General features: G+C 40.1%; 1 protein-coding gene across 8 annotated transcripts in view; it reads right to left on the bottom strand.

Moving 5' to 3' along the window:
* The window catches only part of elna (elastin a), a 287761-nt gene that overhangs the window by 141641 nt on the left and 126654 nt on the right, over positions 1-19466 (bottom strand). For all 8 annotated transcript variants that reach the window (XM_087977478.1, XM_087977474.1, XM_087977475.1 and 5 more), the window contains exon 15: positions 14359-14418. In XM_087977478.1, coding sequence (XP_087833604.1) covers positions 14359-14418 — 60 coding nt within the window. The remainder of the gene's footprint in view (positions 1-14358; positions 14419-19466) is intronic.

Here is a 19466-nt window from a genome sequence, read left to right as displayed (position 1 = left end):
AATACTTCCACATTTGAGGAATGGAACCTACGCACATCCAACCACTTTGAGTTGGTGTCTACAATGACTAAGAAGATTAAGCCCACGAAAGAACCGGGATAGTCGACATGCAAACAAGTCCAAGGTTTATCCAGCCATTTCCACTATATTGGAGAGCTGCTGGTAGTAATTTGTATCCTTTTTGATACTCTGGGCACTGGCCCACCAACATGGCTATGCCTACATCCAACCTGGCCATATCTTCATTTTGGAGACCTCTGGATGGCCCTGGTGGAGTTCAGCCAGTATTTGACAGTGACCTTTACTTGGGGTAATCACTCTTGTTCTCCATAATAATATGCCATCCTCTATGGTGAGTTGGTCTCTCCAGGTCCAAAAAGATTTCAATTCTAGTTGTGACGGCCCTTTCTCCCATCAACACCAGTTGTTTCAGCTTTGAAAGGATCTTTCTGTGTCCAAAGTTTGATATTGTCAGCTGTGACTGGGAGCGTGTCCAGAAAATTTAATATCATTACAGACTCCTCCACTGGTGGTACCACCTGCGGTACATCTGCTAATAGGAGGTGGCTCAATGCATCCACATTTGCTACTTTACCTCCAGGATTATAACTTGTAATTATAAGCACTGAATATTAGCTCCCACTGCTGAAGCTATGAGCAGCACTGCCTTGTCATCCTTAAGCAGACCAAGTAGGTGTTTGTAGTCTGCAATTATCACAAATCTTTGCCCATAAAACTACTGGTGGAACTTCCTGACTCCAAATATGACCACCAATCTTTCTTTTTCTATCTGGGTGTATTTACATTCTACATTAGCCAAAGTCCTGGATGCTAATATCACCCTGATGCCATATGAGGAGGCAATGCATGTCAATACCAAATCTTTCTTGGAATCATAGTGTGCTAATACCTTGGAAGATGATAGCTGTTTCTTTACTTCATTGAAAGCTAGGGATTGTCTAAGTGACCATTTCCACAGCTGATCCCTTTTTAGGTGATGTAAAGGTGCCATGATGGATGCCAGATTATGTATGAAATTTTCATAATAACTTACCAGTCAAGAAATGGCCAAAGCTCCTGAACAGACAGGGGAGCTGGGGCACATTTTATTGCTCTCACTTTACCTTCTAATGGGTGTAACACCAGTCTTGTTGACTCTGTAGCCCAAGAAGGTCACTTTGGGTGCCTGGAACATGCATTTTCCCCTTCTTAGGCAACATGCTTGCCTTGGAAAAATATCTTAGGACTATACCCAAGTTCTCTAAGTGTTCCTTATTAGTTTTTCCTTCAATTAAGACATCATCCATGTAAGTGACGACGTGAGGTAGACTTTGCAAACACATCTCCATCATCCATTGAAAAATTGAACTGAAAATGGCAGTCTCATAAATTGGTACAAGCCCTTATGGGTATTAACAGTAGCATACTTTTGGGAATCTCAGTCAAAACACATTTGCAAGTAGGCATGGCTCAAGTCCAGCTTCATAAAAGACATAAGCCCTGCCAGCTTTGCATATAAATTCTCTATCCAAGGGATTGGGTATTTATCCAGCTGCAAAAAGAGATTTACCATTTGTTTAAAATCCCCAGAAAGGCAAACCTACCTGTCAGGCTTCAAAAGCAGTACAATGGCTGCTGCCCATTCCATGAATTGGACTTGTCTGATGATTCCATCACTTTCCAGACTTCTGATTTCCACCTCTACTTTTGACTGTAAGGTAACTGGAAGGGGTGGGCCTTGCAGAATTGATTCCTGGTCAGCTTGTGTCATGGCCTTGGCTCCTCTGATAGAAAGTGAGGACTGCAGATGCTGGAGATCAGAGCTTAAAAATGTGTTGCTGGAAAAGCGCAGCAGGTTAGGCAACATGAAAGGAACAGGAGAATCGACGTTTCGGGCATAAGCCCTTCTTTAGGAATGAGGAGGGTGTGCCAAGCAGGCTAAGATAAAAGGTAGGGAGGAGGGACTTGGGGAAGGAGCGTTAGGAATATGCTAGGTGGAAGGAGGTTAAGGTGAGGGTGATAGGCCGGAGAGGGGGTGGGGGTGGAGAGGTTGGGAAGAAGATTGCAGGTCAAGAAGGTGGTGCTGAGTCTGAGGGTTGGGACTGAGAAAAGGTGGGGGGAGGGGAAATGAGAAAGCTGAAGAAATCTAGATCTTCAGGGAAAACGTCTTGGTATTTAATTCGCACGGGAAGCCACTTTCTAAATGAAAAATGTTGAGCCAATCTACGTGAATCTCTTGCAATCAATATTGTTCTCTCAGTAAGTTTGGGCCTGAGCTTTATACTACAACCACTGGTAACTGAAACAGCTGCTCTTCATAAGAGACTGAACCCAAAGTTGTACCCTTAATCTGTAAAGTTACCCCGGTATAGGTTCTCAGCTGAGCTGAGGTCTTTCACAAAGTTAAGGGCTACTGTCCTCAGAAAATTTTATTAAAAACTACTTTTGTGATTATTGATATGACTGTGCTGGTATCATCCTTCATTAGAATTGAATAATCATTTAACCTGACGTTTACCTTGATTGGTTCTGATTTTGTTGTTAAGCAATTTAACAGCTCCAAACCAAACATAGGTGGACTTTCAAGGGCATGAACTCTCTTGGAGAGCCTCCTTGGTACCTGGTCTATGAGTTACCTTACTCCATTTAGGTTCAATAGGACTTTCTTGCTGGCTCGGCAACAACTACAATGGCTTGCCAGCCAGGATCCTGAAGAAAATTTTAACTATTTGGCTGAGGCTAGACTTTGTTTGGGGTTTTGCTGTGGGCTGACCTACAGTCCCTCTGATCAAGATATGTCCTGAGTGAGTTTATGCAATCGCCTATACTAAAGTGGCGTTCCCCAAGCTCAGGCAGACTGGTAAGTGTGTCTGATTCCATTAGAAAACTCTGCAACTCAGACGCTTCACTTGCTCTATTTTCCAATGATAAAGCCAGTGGTAGTGCCTGTTGGAAGTCCAGTTGGGCTTCAGCCACGAGGTGTTTTTGAATAGTTACATTATTAATCCCACATACCAAATAGTCTTAAAGCATCTCATTAAAGATTACACCAAAGTCCACAGACTTCTGATAGTCGTCTTAACCTTGTCAAAAATCCCAATAATGGATTACCTGGTTCTTGGATTGCTGAGTAGAAGTGGTAGCATCTCAGAATTAGAGAAGGCTTGGGTCATAATATTCCTTTACTATGTCATTCAATTCAGGAAAGGATTTAATATCCGGTGCAAAAGGAAAAGCTAGGCTACTAATGACAGAAAAAGCTGCAGCTCACAGGAGAATTACTCATTGTCTTTTGTCTGCCACAATGTTATTTGCCCTGAATAAATTACACAATCTTTGCACATACTGGGCCCAGTTTTTAATGAGTCAAGCTTCCCAAAATTCCTAAGATAATTATTGTGAACAACTTTCTTCAGGATCATGTTTTACTTCTGTCACCACTGAAATAACTGCACAAAAATCAATGTTCTATCACCAAGTCACCCTTTACTTACACATGAATAGTCCTTGACCTTTGTACTGCCTTGTTCAGAGTCAGGTACCAGATGTCAGCACTTCTGATGCTCATCATTTTGTACACATCAGACACGCCTCCCTGATTGGATCAGACTAACTGCCCCAATCAGGGAACTCATATTCTATGATGTCCAGCTGGTTGACCTTGTACAATCACTGCAGTGTATTTTGATGGCAGTTTAAAGGTTAATCATTCATATTCCATTAAACTTATACAGAATGACTAGGTAGCTACAACTAAATGGGTAGCCAGAAACCACTGTTTCCATCAACTCCAAATGATCTAATTCCATCACAATATCTTCAGAGGTGAGGCTAATGTTTGACATTTTACACACTCAGTCATCAAAGAACATCAATGTTGAAGTAACCCACAAATATGCCAACATTCTGATCTAAAGTGACAACCTAATAAAAAAAACTCAGATGAATGACATCTCCAGATAATAGAAATCTTTTCACAGCCAGATTAATTAGTTACAGAGCCATAGAGCAGTACAGCATGGAAACAGTCTAACTCATCCATGCCGACCAGATATCTTAAATTAATCTAGTCCTATTTGCCAATATTTGACCCATATCCCTCCAAACTCTTTCTATTCATTTAATAATCCACGTGCATTTTAAATGTTTAATTGTACTAGCTTCCTCTTCCACCACTTCTTCTGCCAGCTCATTCCATACATACAACATCCTCTGCATAAAAAGGTTGCCCGAAAGGTCCCTTTCAAATCTTTCTCCTCTCACCTTAAACTTATGCCCTCTAGTTTTGGACTACCGTACTCTGGGGAAAAAACCTCGACTATTCATCCTATCCATGCCTGTCATGATTTTATAAAGTCACTCCTCAGCCTCTGATGATCTAGGGAAAATATTCAGCCTCTCCCTGTAACTCAAACCCTCCAACCCTGGCAACATCCTTGTAAGTCTTTCCTCAACCCTTTTAAGTTTCACAATGTGCTTCCTACAGCATGGAGACCAAAAATGAACACAGTATTCTGAAAGTGGCCTAACCAACGTCCTGTACAGTTACACCATGACCTCCCAACCCCTATAGTAATGCACTACCCAATAAAGATAGTGCCTTCTTCACTATCTGTCTAACTGCAACTCCACTTTCAAAGAAAAATGAGCCTGCACTCCCAGGTCTCTGTTTAGGAACACTCCACAGAACCTTCCACTAAGTAAATAAGTCATGCCCCCATTTGCCTTTCCACCTCACATTTACCTAAATTAAATTTCATCTGTCACTCAGCCCATGTGTTCAATTAATTGTTTCAGTTAATTCAGTGAACATATTAACCATTAACTAATTTACAGTATTTTGGTTAACTGGGTCAAACTGGATAACACAAAATGGGCATAAGGAGAGACATAACAATTTTGATAGTGAATTACAGTTGGAAAAGGCATGGAGCAAAGATATTGTGTAACATATTGAAAGGGGAAATTATTTGCATGGAGAAAGAGGGGTCAGGAGCTCAATTCTCCATTCTTCACAACAATTTGTTGATGGACCTTTTGTGGTGTACAGGACCATTGGAATCAAAAATCATAAAACCCAGAAAGGTTAAACAAAAAATACTGCCGTCATTCTTCACTAAGCTAGGTAAATTATGGTAAATGTGCAGGAGCTAGAGCAGAGAAAAAGACAGCACAGGTGCTGACTTGTCAGAGGTAGTGAGTGCATGATAGCCTTGCTCCCAGAGCTTGGATGCTGTCTCTGAGGCCAAGCCCAAGGAAGAAAGTTGATGAGCATTCATTGCACTGGCAAGTTGACAATGGGCTTGATCACAACGTTACAGAGCATGGAGGAGATTGACTGCATTTATAGTTTAACCTGAACAAAATGGAAATCTACAATTATATGTTAAAACATTTCAACAGATTGCATTGCAAAATTAGCAATGATGCTTCAATTCAGCTCATCATCATGAATCTAAAATGCTAATACTCAGTGGTCAATCTAGCTGAAAATTTTCCTGGAACAGTTCTTGATGCACACCATGAAGTTACCTCTGGCAGACCTCCAGAAATGCCAGAACAACTTACAACCATAAAATGCCAAATAAACCCATCAGATGATTGGACTTTTATTCCTGATGAAGGGCTTTTGCTCGAAACGTCGATTTTGCTGAAGCTCCTCAGATGCTGCCTGAACTGCTGTGCTCTTCCAGCACCATTGATCCAGAATCTGGTTTCCAGCATCTCCAGTCATTGTTTTTACCCTATTTAGATTGGTGGTCATGTCTTTTTGGAAATGCAATGTTTTGAGGATTCAACCACTGTATGCCTTTTTCAATTGTAATTCACTCTCAAAATGATTATGTTTCTCTATATGCCCATGTTGAGTTATCCAGTTGGACCCTGTTAACCAAAATACTGCAAATTAATTGTTTAGTACTTTTACAATTTTGCATGGGAATTTTATTCTCCTGTTCTATCCATATATTGAGATTTGAAACTAACATATAAGTGTGCTATGTATGGAACATGAAAATAGTGCTTCAAAATGTAGTAGCAGTTGCATGTGGCATGTAACACCATGGAAGAAATTTATTTAACTCCTGAACATATTTAAGGCTCAATTAGACAGAGTTTTGATACACAGGGAAGGCACAATGCTAAAGGGTACAGCCTGAAAAGTGATGTTATGGATATATTCAGATCAGCCATAATTATGGTTGAACAGTAAAGGAGATTCAAGGGTCCAAAAGGCTTACTTCTCTTAGTTCTTATGCTCTTATGTAACAGATGGAAGGATCAGGACTCCTGACTAACTCACAATCATTCAGTGGAATATACACAGGATGCCAACTTTGAGATATCTGCTTATTATAATGGTTATCATGTATAGCCTGCACTTCCTGAACAGTTTACAAACTTCATGCATCAGCATCAGGCCAAACATCATTACAACTTGGCATTGATTAAAAATAACCTGCATGTCTTAAAGAGATGTACATTCTACTTGAACATCTGCTGGGAGCTGCATCACAAATGAATCTGATATTGGATTGAGTGAAGAATGACTAACCATCTGGGAATGTAGTCATGCATGAAGATCTTGGTGAAGGAGTTGAAAAGGAGAAGTGATTGTCTATGTCTACCAATGCAGTAGGAGATACTCGAGAAGAAACATTTTGAAAGCAGATGGAAAATATAGTTGTAGAAGCCAATGACTTCGTTCTACAATAAGTATAATGTCAAGACCAGTGAATGCATCATCAAATGTTATTTTATGTATATTGTCAATAGCCAATGCCACTACTAGGACCGTATAAACAACAGGACATTCAATCCATCAAGATTGCTTCATCATTCAATTAGATCTTGGCTGATCATCTACCTCAATGTCACTTTGCCAGTCATTTTGAGATATCTATCAGTTCTGTCTTGAACATGTTCAATGTTGGAGCTTCCACAACCTCCTGGGGTTGTGAATTTGAAAGATTCATCACCGTCTGAGTGAAGATATTCTTCATCACCCCAGACTTAAATAGCTTACTCCTTAATCTGAGATTAGATTCCCTGGTTGTACACTCATCAACCAGGGAAGCATCACAGTTACACCTATCATGCCTTGGATATATTTTGTTAGCACTCATTCTTTGAAATTCTAGAAAGTACAGGATCAGTTTTCTAAATCGCTTCTCGTAACACAATCGTGCCATCTTGGGGAAGTTTTCATAATTTATATAATTTCGAAAGATGAATGAACCATATCATTATCTCTGAAGCCATCTGCTTCAATACTCTGGAAAGTAAGTGATTGCATCCAGAGGATTTATCAACCACAACCCAGTTAACTTTTCAATATTACTATTACTAATTTCTTTCAGTTCCTCAGTTTTACAAGTCCATCTGTCTCTGAACTCAAATAGGTTGAGTTAACCTCATTTATATTCCAATGATATGTTTCTCTATATCAGCAGTGAACCAGTCCAATTATATAACTTAATACACTGTCAGCAGAATCCCTAAGGCAGCACAGTTTTACCTTTGAGAGATTGCAACACAATAGTAGGTGTGGACCATGAGAGAGATCTCTGCTTCCTCAAACATCATGGTCTTGAAATGATAAATAAAACCAGACTACTTGAGCTTTCCTGCTACTAGAAATGTTGTGTAACTAACACTTCTTTCAAAGCGAATCTTGCCACACCTGTCCAGAAGATATCAAAAGTCAGGGTATTGGTACAAAATAGAACAATTGAGTAGATGTAAATCTCTGAACACAATTCTTACTACACACAGCTACCATGAACAACTCCCTGGTCTACATCAGAGTTAGGGTGTAATCCTTGAAGTTTTTTAATTCAATACAGTAATACTATTCTCAAAATAATGTCAGCCAAAGGACCTACTTAGTCTAAAACTGGCAGTTCGTCAACTTGATTGAGGACTTCCAGGCATTCACTTCCACAAAGTGCAAAAGCAGAACAGGACAGACTTTGAGACACATTCTATGCTGCACTGTCAACATCTGGAAAGCAAGCGTGGAGGCATGCTGATAGTGATGGAATCTGCACTGAAGCCAAGGCATATCAGTTTCATTAATTAAAAGACAGATCCAAGAGTGAAGATTCTGAATGAACTCAAAACTGCTGGAAGTCAGTGTTTCTGAACTAGACAATGTGCCAATGACTGTTGGTTACATCTTTTCCAGAATAATCACAGCGATTGTCTGAGCAATGTAGCCTGGGTTTTGAAAATTTAGACTTTTTATTAAGTTGAACCCAGCACCATGTAATGTTTTCAAAATTACATGTATGGATTTGTGATGTCGTTCTTTTGTTGATTTATGGATTAAAATATCATTCATGTGACATAAGGCCATAATACAATAAGAAATGTGAACAAGAACGAGCCATGTGATCCCTTGAGCTTGCTCTGCTATCATTAGGATTATAGTTGATGCAACATCCCTCACGTCCACTGTCCCATTCTTTCCCTGTAACCCTTGGTTCCCTTACTGATTAAGAATTTAACTATCTCAGCCTTAAAGATACACAAGGACTCTGCCCCCACAGTTCTCAATGGCAGAGTTCTAGTCACTCAAACTTCTTTTGAAGAAATTCCTCCTCATCCCAGTCTTAAATTAGTGTCCCTTTATTCTGAGACTATGTCCTCTGGTCCTAGACTCTCCCATGAATGGAAACACCTTCTCACCATTTATCCTCAAGAACTTTGTACATTTCTATGAGATCACTTCTCATTCTACAGCACTCTAGTGAGTTAAGAGTTCCAACCTGTTTGGCCTTTGCTCATAACACAATTCCTTCATAAGATTCTAGTGCACCTTATCTGAACTGCCTTCAAAGAAATCATATCTTTGCTTCAATAAGGGGATCAAAACTGCACACGGTATGGTCTCACCAGCAGCTGGTACATTTGAAGTAAGATTTCCCTACTGATATACTCCAATCCCCTCTAAATGAGGTCCAACAATCCATTATACTTTCTTAATTAACTGCTGCACCTTAATGCAAGCTTTGCATGTTTTGTACTCAAGTAGACCTAAGCCCCTTTGTGTTGCAGCTTTTTACAGTTTTCCCCATTTAATTCATGCAATTGTTTTGTTCTCCCACTCAAAATAAACATCTTCACACTTGCCCACATTATTTGCCATTGGTTAACTTTCTACCCACTTACTAAACCTGCTAATATCTCTGTTAACTTTGTATCCCTCTTGCAACTTGCCTTTCCACATATTTTTGTGTCATCTGCATGTATGTGTATTTGGTTACAATACATTTGCTTCCTTTCTGTGGCCACATTGGTTGCATATGATACCTTCGACACTTCCTAATATTTTAGAAATCGTCTTTTAGAAAATTTCTGATGCAGATGTGATTTTAAAAGGTAGAGATAGTTGAAACAACAATATCCTCAGGATTGCTATAGTAGTTAGAAGTTTGGACTCCTTATCTATTGGCAATGGATAGGTTCCACTGTTGTGGCCAGGTTGAAGACTGTGCGGTTCACAGTTTTAGTTAGGTTCTCAACAATACTGGGTGTATCTGTCATTGCAATACATTTTTGATATCTGTCAAGTCATGTAAATTTAATTTTTTCACTCAATTTGGAACTAGTTCAGATAAAAGCGAGGTGTTGCATTTTGGGAAAGCAAATCTTAGCAGGACTTATACACTTAATGGTAAGGTCCTAGGGAGTGTTGCTCAACAAAGAGACCTTGGAGTGCAGGTTCATAGCTCCTTGAAAGTAGAGTCACAGGTAGATAGGATAGTGAAGGAGGCATTTGGTATGCTTCCCTTTATTGGTCAGAGTATTGAGTACAGGAGTTGGGAGGTCATGTTGCGGCTGTATAGGACATTGGTTAGGCCACTGTTGGAATATTGCATGCAATTCTGGTCTCCTTCCTATCAGAAAGATATTGTGAAACTTGAAAGGGTTCAGAAAAGATTTACAAGGATGTTGCCAGGGTTGGAGGATTTGAGCTATAGGGAGAGGTTGAACAGGCTGGGGCTGTTTTCCCTGGAGCGTCGGAGGCTGAGGGGTGACCTTATAGAGGTTTACAAAATTATGAGGGGCATGGATAGGATAAATAGACAAAGTCTTTTCCCTGGGGTCGGGGTGTCCAGAACTAGAGGGCATAGGTTTAGGGTAGGAGGGGAAGATATAAAAGAGACTGAAGGGGCAACATTTTCAGGCAGAGGGTGGTACGTGTATGGAATGAGCTGCCAGAGGATGTGGTGGAGGCTGGTACAATTGCAACATTTAAGAGGCATTTGGATGAGTATATGAATAGGAAGGGTTTGGAGGGATGTGGGCCGGGTGCTGGCAGGTGGGACTAGATTGGGTTGGGATATCTGGTCGGCATGGAAAAGTTGGACCGAAGGGTCTGTTTCCATGCTGTACATCTCTATGACTCTATAATACTATAGCTGACCACCATATGGTCAATTCAGTAACTGGAGAAATAGCTTCTTGTTGAAACATCAGATTAGATTAGATTAGATTACTTACAGTGTGGAAACAGGCCCTTCGGCCCAACAAGTCCACACCGACCCGCCGAAGCGTAACCCGCCCATACCCCTACATTTACCCCTTACATAACACTACGGGCAATTTAGCATGGCCAATTCACCTGACCTGCACATCTTTGTGACTGTGGGAGGAAACCGGAGCACCCGGAGGAAACCCACGCAGACACGGGGAGAACGTGCAAACTCCACACAGTCAGTCGCCTGAGGCGGGAATTGAACCCGGGTCTCTGACGCTGCGAGGCAGCAGTGCTAACCACTGTACCACCGTGCCGCCCACAATCACTCTGATTTCATTTCTTACCCTTTTCAGAAGTGGGTGAGAGACATTCCTGCTGTAAACAAATAAATGTATTTGGCACCTGCCTTTTGTGTGATATAGTATGCAGTGTCTATACAGTTTTCCCTGATGTCTGAAGAATTTTGGAAATTAGAGTAGATTCCCTACAGTGTGGAAACAGGCCCTTTGGCCCAACTAGTCCACACCGACCCTCTAAAGAGAAACCCACGCAGACCCATTTCCTTCTGACTAATGCACCTAGCACTATGGACAATTTAGCATGGTCAATTCACCTAAGCTGCACATCTTTGGACTGCGGGAGGAAACCCGAGCACCCAGAGGAAAACCACGCAGACACAGGGAGAATGTGCAAACTGCACACAGACAGTCACCAGAGGCTGGAATCGAATCTGAGACCCAGGTTCAGTGAGGCAGCAGTTCCAACCACTGAGGCACTGTGGAAATTGTCTCATAAACGTACTTGTTCCTGTTTGTTGACTCGTTCCACTTTAAGGATGAGGTTCAGACCTATACATGCTTTCCTTCTTATCAGTGTGTATGGCTAGTTATGAATGTCAGACAATGTTTCTGAAATTCCTCTGCATTTGTGCCTTAAAACTGCATTCTTCAAATGGAATGTTCTAAATAGTCTACTCCTGCTCCAGTCTTTCTAAGCTTGTGTGGGACCTCTACATTCTGGAAACCTCCTGGGTGGGATAACACTGAGTTCATTGCGCACGAGTTGAGGTTTGTGTCTGTTGCAGTGCTATGTATGCTATGTACTGGGCTATCCTTGGAGATTTCCTCCCTGTGATCCAATTACTGGCTAGCCTCAAAGTCCTTCACCAGTCAATCATTGCTGCTACTGTGCTTCTCCTTAAACTTTTTCTTGCCATTCACTGCCATGTTTAGAATCTCACCCCCAATTACCAACATTTAGGAATACTGCTAGCAGCCTCTTGGGACAGATGAGGACTGAACGCAGTGGTAGTGCAAGCTGTTAAAATTTTTAACTATGAACTATATATAAAAGAATATTGGAGCAGGTCATATGCAGTATCATTTTCCACCAGCACTCAGTTCCAAGTGAAATAACATCATCATTACACAGCTCCTAATGCACATACTCAGAGATATTGATGAAGAGTATTGGTACAGTTAAGTACCATTGCCTTTCCACAACAGTATCACTTCAGATTGAAGTCTTGAAGGAATATAGATGAGAAAAGCGGTAATAGTTTGAAATGTACTAAGGCATTAAAACTGGAGATGTAGTGGAGCAAATAACTAGCTGAAGAAAAGTTCTGGTGAATGGAAACTAGAGAGTAGAGATTTTGCTAGTAAAGCTGTAAGTTAACTGGGAAAACCAACTTCTTCCCAGGGAAGGATACATAAAAAGATAACATTGAGGCATGGAAGGGCATGTTGCTGGTAGGTAACACCAGGAAGTGATTAATGATACTTTTATCTGTAACTGATACAATGTGAATAGCAAGACCATGAGGTGCTAAAGAGGTGACATAACATAGGTTGGAGAATCTGGAAGGGAGAGATTAAGGAACGAGATATTAGATAATAATATTGCAAGCTTACAACGTGTCTGTCAGTCTTCTACAACTGCCAGTGTAAAAGCAGTGATTGGATATGGTAAGTGAATAATGGCATAGGAATATGAGAAGGGTATTCAGCCCCTTAAAACTGCTCTATCATTTAAATTAGTCATGGCTAATTTATAACAACTCATTTATAATTTTTCATCAATATTGCTTGATGCCCCTACTTAGTAAAATTCTATTAATGTCAATATGGGTAAACTTTTTTTACATATTTCAGCATTCATAGCCTTTTGGAAAAATACCAGATCTACATTACCTTTGACATACATCACTTGACAAATTACCTATGCATTCTTCATTTGGTGCTGTTCCCTATCCACAAGAAGCTGAAATAAATGTCAATAATGTGTTGTGAAAGAAGCAGTACCCAAAGATGCCATGATGTACATCTTGAAATATGATGGTTAATTCAATAATCTTTCAGCACCAATGTCAGGTGGTGGTCACTGTTGAAACAGTGAAAGAATAGTCACTGGTGAAATAGTGGAATACTGCAAAAAGAGCTAAACTCAAAAACTAACGGATAGACTATCAAGACAAGCCACAAAGTTAAAACACAATGTGAAAACAGTCAAATAAATATTATTGATTTAAGAATAGAAGATTACATGCCAGATAGAACATTTTAATGAGAGAGAATAATATTGAACTAATTGTGACTCTGTTACTGCCCCTGGTGCTATTTGTCTTTGCTCTGATTCCTACTTTTGTACTTTTTTTGATAAGTTTCTCATCAAAAGCTTATTTACTCCTGCAAGAGTAGTAATTTCAGCAGATGTCCATGATGGGGATGTTCCCTGCTCCATATTCCTATGGCAAGATGCTTTTTGTTTTTCTCTGGACAAATTCCTTGCAATAAATACCTGGCAGAATTATAGAAGTTAGAGCTTTGTGTACCCAGTTAACTACAATGTCTGTTATTAGACTTCTCAAAGGCAAACTGCAGAATGATATTTCTTTCAAAAATCAATTTCAAACTTGCTTTCAGACAATATAGCAAGAGTGTTGCAATATTTTAAATATATTTCTTCCTTAACAATGATTAAATTAATTGTTATATATATTCAAAGCTTTAAAAAATTGTCTGAGCTTGATAATGCACTAAAATTCAATGCTATTACAAATGACAAATGTGGAAAAACTTGCCTCCAAATTTGCAGCCAAAGCTGCTGCATATCCAACTGTAATACCAACTATTGACCAGTTATGATGGAAAATAGAACAGCTACTTATAGAGTGGGAAATTGTGAAATTTTATGATGGCTATGAGAAATTCCTCATTCCCTATTAACGCATATTGAAAATATTCAAAATCAAGGCAAATAATTCAGATCCGAGAAAGAATATATTGGAATATCTAAGATCACAAGAAAACAGAATAAAGTACTGCAGATGCCGGAAATCTGAAACAAAAACAAAAATTGCTGGAGAAACTTAGCAAGTCTGGCAGCATCTGTGGAAAGAAAACAGAGCCAGTGCTTTAAGTCCAGTGACTCTCTATTAGAATCTGTTACTGTTTTTGGAACAAAATAAGGTCCACTTGTCAATTAATATTTTCCCTTATCGTCAACCATGTGTAGATAATTGAGACAATTCTTTCCAAAGGGTCACAATGGGGTTGTCTCTTATGACAGTTTCCACTGAATCACAGGTGATTATAACAGCAACTAACATTAGTACCATCTTGGCACTGAAGTTAATACTGGCAGGTGCCACTATGATTCCATTATGCCCAGAACTCAGTTCAAAAACAGAGTGAAACAAATGCTGAAGCTTTAGGATTAGAAGACAGCATTTATTCCATGATTATGCATTGAAATAAAGTGAAATACAATACAGTTTTCAGCATAAATGCATTCTGAGTGCATTTCAAAACCTGAAATAACATTTTCATTCAAATTATCTCAAGTATCTAAACTGTCATTGGAGATGAAATTACCTGAAATGCCTCCTGGAATCTGGCCTGGTACACCTCCTAGAACCTGGCCTGGTACACCTCCTGGAATGCCAGAAGAGGGAAGTTACAATCATGAAATGAATTGATTATCGACAACCTAAAATATTAAAGAGATGACTATCGAGTCAGTAGATAGATTAGTTTTTCTTCACAAGTTAGAAATTCTGGAAATAATTTCAGAAGATTAGAAGGTTGCAAATGGAACCTCACTATTTTAAGAAAGGAAGGGGAGAATAAACTACAGAGAACTATAGATCTGTTAATCTAACATCAGTTACAGGCAAAATGCTAGAATCTATAAATAAAGGATTCAATAAGACACTTAGAAAACTAGATCAACGCCATGTCCTCAATTTTCTCATACATGGGTCTGCGAATACTCCTGCATGACTGCAAATGGAATAATGTTCCCATATCATAACCACTGTTGGTGAGTTTTAGGCAGCCTTCTTCTGAGAATTAAATGCATCATAAGACATAGTTGGGATATCGGTATAAGAGGTTTATAGATCTTGCTTCTGCATTGGGTACTTCCCTTTGGTTCTAATCCCTTGACTGAGAGCTCATGCAGTTGTAATTTTCAGTTTTTGTTTTGGTTCTCTCAAATATGTATGTTTGCCCTAAACACATACATGTAAAAACAGATCTCAATGCCTCTCATTTGTGTTGCAGGTTCTCTGCAAGACGTTCTTCTGCAAGTCAATGTTAGAGAAAAGGATGATTATTAACTTTTTATTTGATTGATTCACTTTCTAGACAACAATTTTATCCCATTCACAGCAGATGGTAGGTAGCATTTGTTGCTCATCCCCAATTACCCTTGAAAATGTGATAACTTGGTGGTCCACTCACATTGGTGTTCGAAAGTGAGTTCTGGGATGTAGCTTCAGTGATTGCGTGTGACTTGGAGGAAACTTTGAAAGTGGTGGTGATCCCGTGATCCTATTGCCTTTGTCCTTCTCAGCGGTAAAGGCTGAAAGGTTGGAAGGTGCTATTAAAAGAACCATGGCAAATTGCTGTAAGTGTAAATTTACACACTGTTGCTGCAGTGCTTTGATAATGTGGAGAATGAATGTTTAAAGTGGTGCTGAGTCCTGGATGGTTTCTAGGTTCTTGAGTACTTGGGATCTTCATTAATTCAGGCAAGTGGAAAGTGCTTCATTACACTCCCTTTTTTTTACCTTCTAAATAGTAGAACAGGTGTGGGGTGTCAGGAAGTGAGTTAGACATCATAGATGCCCCAGCCTCTGACTTGCCCTTGTACAAAGATTTATGTTCCATGCACTAAGTGCTGGGTTGGGAATCTTCAGGGTGACTTACTGTGACTCACTTGAGAGGGAAAGCTTGTTGAATCAAGCCTTGATACTGAAATCCTGCCTGACTGGAAGCCAATCATAAGTCAGCAGTTTCTAGGTCCTGAAGATCACTGCAGAAGATCCAGGCAAGAAGGTAAGTGTTGGGTTGGTAGGGGTCAGTAGGGGTCATGGATAAGGGCAAGAGCTGGACATCAACAGTTATTTCCTTCCTCTCTATTCCTGTCCCCAGTTGATCCAAACTGAGGAAAGTGAAATATCTCTCCTGACCTGCTAGGCAGGCAGGCGTATTTCTCCAGTAAAGAAAACTACCACTTTTTTCCCAGCCATTAATTTGTCCATTGGCAACTTGAGGCCCTTGGGTGGTCATTAATTCACCATTTTAGGTCCATTAATAGGTGCTGAGTCAAGGTCACCCATGGATTTTCTCACCCAGCCCCTAATTGATGAGATAGATGAGGTTCTCTCTGCAGCTAACATGCCCAAAGATTTACCTTTTTCACCACCTCCAGGGAGGCGATAATCATGACTGCAGTATATATATAGCTAGTCCAGTTAAATTTCTTGTCACTACTAACGCCCAGAATATCACGATCTGATTTGAAACTGCCATTAAAAATACTTAGGTTGAGCATGCATCCATTTTGAATGGGTCAATCAAATTATTAAGGGTAATCACAGATATTTCGATCTTTTCTTAAAATGTAAAGCTGTCCTGTCTCTTCTGCTTTCTGACATCTTATGTATTTCTTAGCACCTGACTTTGGAAACAGGCTATGGTTCCTGAAATAATACTAAGGATACTCGTGCGATACAGTTATATTGTTGTATCACTCTAAAATGATTAAGGAACAATATTGTTTTGTATTTTTGTCTCTCTCTCACACACATACACAACACCACTTGCTATTGCATTACAGCCACTGTACCAAAGCATCATTGTATGATTCTGCACCACACTGATGATGGAATAGTATTTAATCAGCTAGGATGGTGCCAACTTCTCCAGCCTGATTAAGAATTAATTTCTGGGCAGCAAAGGTCCATGATCAATTGATGTCAATGAATGCCCTCAACTTGCCATTTAGTTGAGTGGGATCCACAATTCTCTACTCACGCTTGGGAACAATTACTGGTCCTACGCACCACTAAGTTGGCTTAGGCACTGGTGATATGACTTTGCTTTTTAAACAAGTGAAAGTTCATTTAGACTGCTTTTCCTAATCATGAATGAGGTACTTTCCTTGGAGTGTACAGACAGATTGGCTTAGTACCTTGTTGCAGACTAGTGTAATGCTCCTGTTTCAGCTTTCCTATGCCTCTGCATAAACTTGGAAATTCATAGTGAAACTCTCTTTCATATTCAACATAAAGCAATACCTCCACTCTAAGAGACACAGCTGGGTGTATACATTTTGAATTAGCAACAGCATTCTGGTTCTTCAATATGGACAGAGTTTCACTGATCTTTCATGTTCTATGTTTGGTGGTAAACTGACCAGCTGCCTGTAGATCTGTGCCTTCGAGCCTTGTAGTTTGATGCTTTTGGGTTAAACATTCACTGATATTAACCATTGCAGACTTTTAGCACCCTTGTACTGAGTTTCAATTCAGTATTAAATCCTTTCCTCTGCAAGTTGATACTTCGGAACTTCTCCCAGTTCTTTTTGACTTCAAGTAATGTTGGCTGAATTTGTTCACATCTATTCTTAACTACTTGGATTTATTTCTTGTTTTCTGGACTTTTCCCTTAGTGGACCTTGTTTTATGTTTCTGTGGTCATGTCGTAACTGATGATCTGCAGTATTTTCTGAAGTGCTCTACTTTTTCATACTGATAGCACTTAGCACAAGCATGCTGGACACGCAGTGTGCTTGTGCTGTTGTCTTGAACTCCTATGCCTTGTGGACAGGCTTTTGACAGTCATGAGGTGAACTGTTCACTATAGCATTCTTAGTTTCTGATCTGTCCTTGTTTCCATAAAGCTTACATGGTTAGAATAAATTACTTACAGTGTGGAAACAGGCCCTTCGGCCCAACAAGTCCATACCGACCCACCGAAGCGCACCCACCCAGACCCATTCCCCTATGTTTACCCCTGCACCCAACACTACAGGTAATTTAGCATGGCCAATTCCCCTGACCTGCACATTTTTTTTGGATTGTGGGAGGGAACCGGAGCACCTGGAGGAAACCCACGCAGACACGGGGAGAATGTGCAAACTTCACACAGTCAGTCGCCTGAGGCGGGATCAGTTCAGTTTCTGGTCAATGGTAACACCAAGAATATTGATAATGGGAGACTCAACAATGGTAATGCCATTGAATGACAAATGGTGATGAATAAATTCTGTTGTTGCAGATGATCACTGCTGGAACTTGTGTGCTGCAATTATACTTGCTACTTGTCAGCCCTAGCTTAGACGTGATCCAGGTCTTGCTGCTTACGTATCTGAAGATAGGATAGCGAAGGATGGCCTATCTATCTGCAAGGAAAAAGGAACATGCATTCCAAGGTCTCTTTGTTTCACAGCACTCCCCAGGAGCTTAACATTAAGTATACAAGTCCTGCCCTCCTTTGCCTTTCCACCTCAAACATTCTTTCTACATACTGGGCCCAGTTCTTAATGAGTCAAGCTTCGCAGAAAGAGACATGATGTAAGAAATGCCGAAGATGACTGTTGCAAGCAAATTTCTTCAGGATCATGTTTTACTCCCATCACCACGGAAATAACTCCACAGAAACCAATATTCTACCAGCAGGTCACCCTTTATTTATACATGAACATTCCTTGACTTTCGTACTGCCTGACTCAGAGTCAGAGTCAGGTACCAGATGTCAGCTTTTCTGATGTGCACCATATTGTATACATCAGCCAGGTGTCCCTGATTGGATCAGATTAACTGCCCCAATCATGGAACTCATATTCTATGATGTCCAGGTGACTGACCTTGTGCAGTCATTACAGTGTATTTTGAGGAGAGTTTAAAGATTAATCACTCACATTCTATGAAACTTATACAGAATGACTTGGTAGCTACAACTAAATGGGCAGCCAGAAGTGAGGCTATTTATTTTACATTTTACACAGTCAGCAAAGAACATCAATGTTGAAGTAACCCAGGAGCATTCCAACAATTTGATCTCATGTGACAACCTATTAAAGGTCTTGGATTAATGACATCTCTAGATAATGCAAATCTTTTTACAGCCAAAATTATTAGAGTCATAGAACCATAGAGCTGTACAGCATGGAAACAGAACCTTCAGTCTAACTAATCCAGGCCGACCAGATATCCTAAATTAATCTAGTCCCAATTGCCAATATTTGACCCATATCCCTCCAAACTCTTTCTATTCATTTTCTCATCCATTTTAAATGTTTAATTGTACTAGCTTCCTCTTCTACCACTTCCTCTGGCTGCTCATTCCATACACAGAATTCCTTCTGCATGAAAACGTTGCCCCTTATGTCTCTTTCAAATCTTTCCCCTGTCACCTCAAAACCATGTCCACTAATTTTGGACTCCCCTACCCTGGGGAAAAGATCTTGCCTATTCATCCTATCTATGCCCCTCATAAATTTATTGGGTCTCCTCCAGCCTCTGATGATCCAGGGAAAATAGTCAGCCTAGTCAGCCACCCCCAGTAGCTCAATCCCTCCTACCCTGGCAATATCCTGTAAATTTGTTCTCAATCCTTTTAGGTTTTACAATATTATTCCTATAGCAGGGAGACCAGAATTGAATGCAGTATTCCGAAAGTGGCTTAACCGA

The sequence above is a fragment of the Chiloscyllium plagiosum genome, unplaced genomic scaffold, assembly GCF_037043375.1.
Source record: "Chiloscyllium plagiosum isolate Xiang-an unplaced genomic scaffold, Cpla_swu_hap1 HiC_scaffold_31, whole genome shotgun sequence".
In the NCBI taxonomy this organism is placed as follows: domain Eukaryota; kingdom Metazoa; phylum Chordata; class Chondrichthyes; order Orectolobiformes; family Hemiscylliidae; genus Chiloscyllium; species Chiloscyllium plagiosum.
This window is presented reverse-complemented; position numbering and strand designations above follow the sequence as displayed.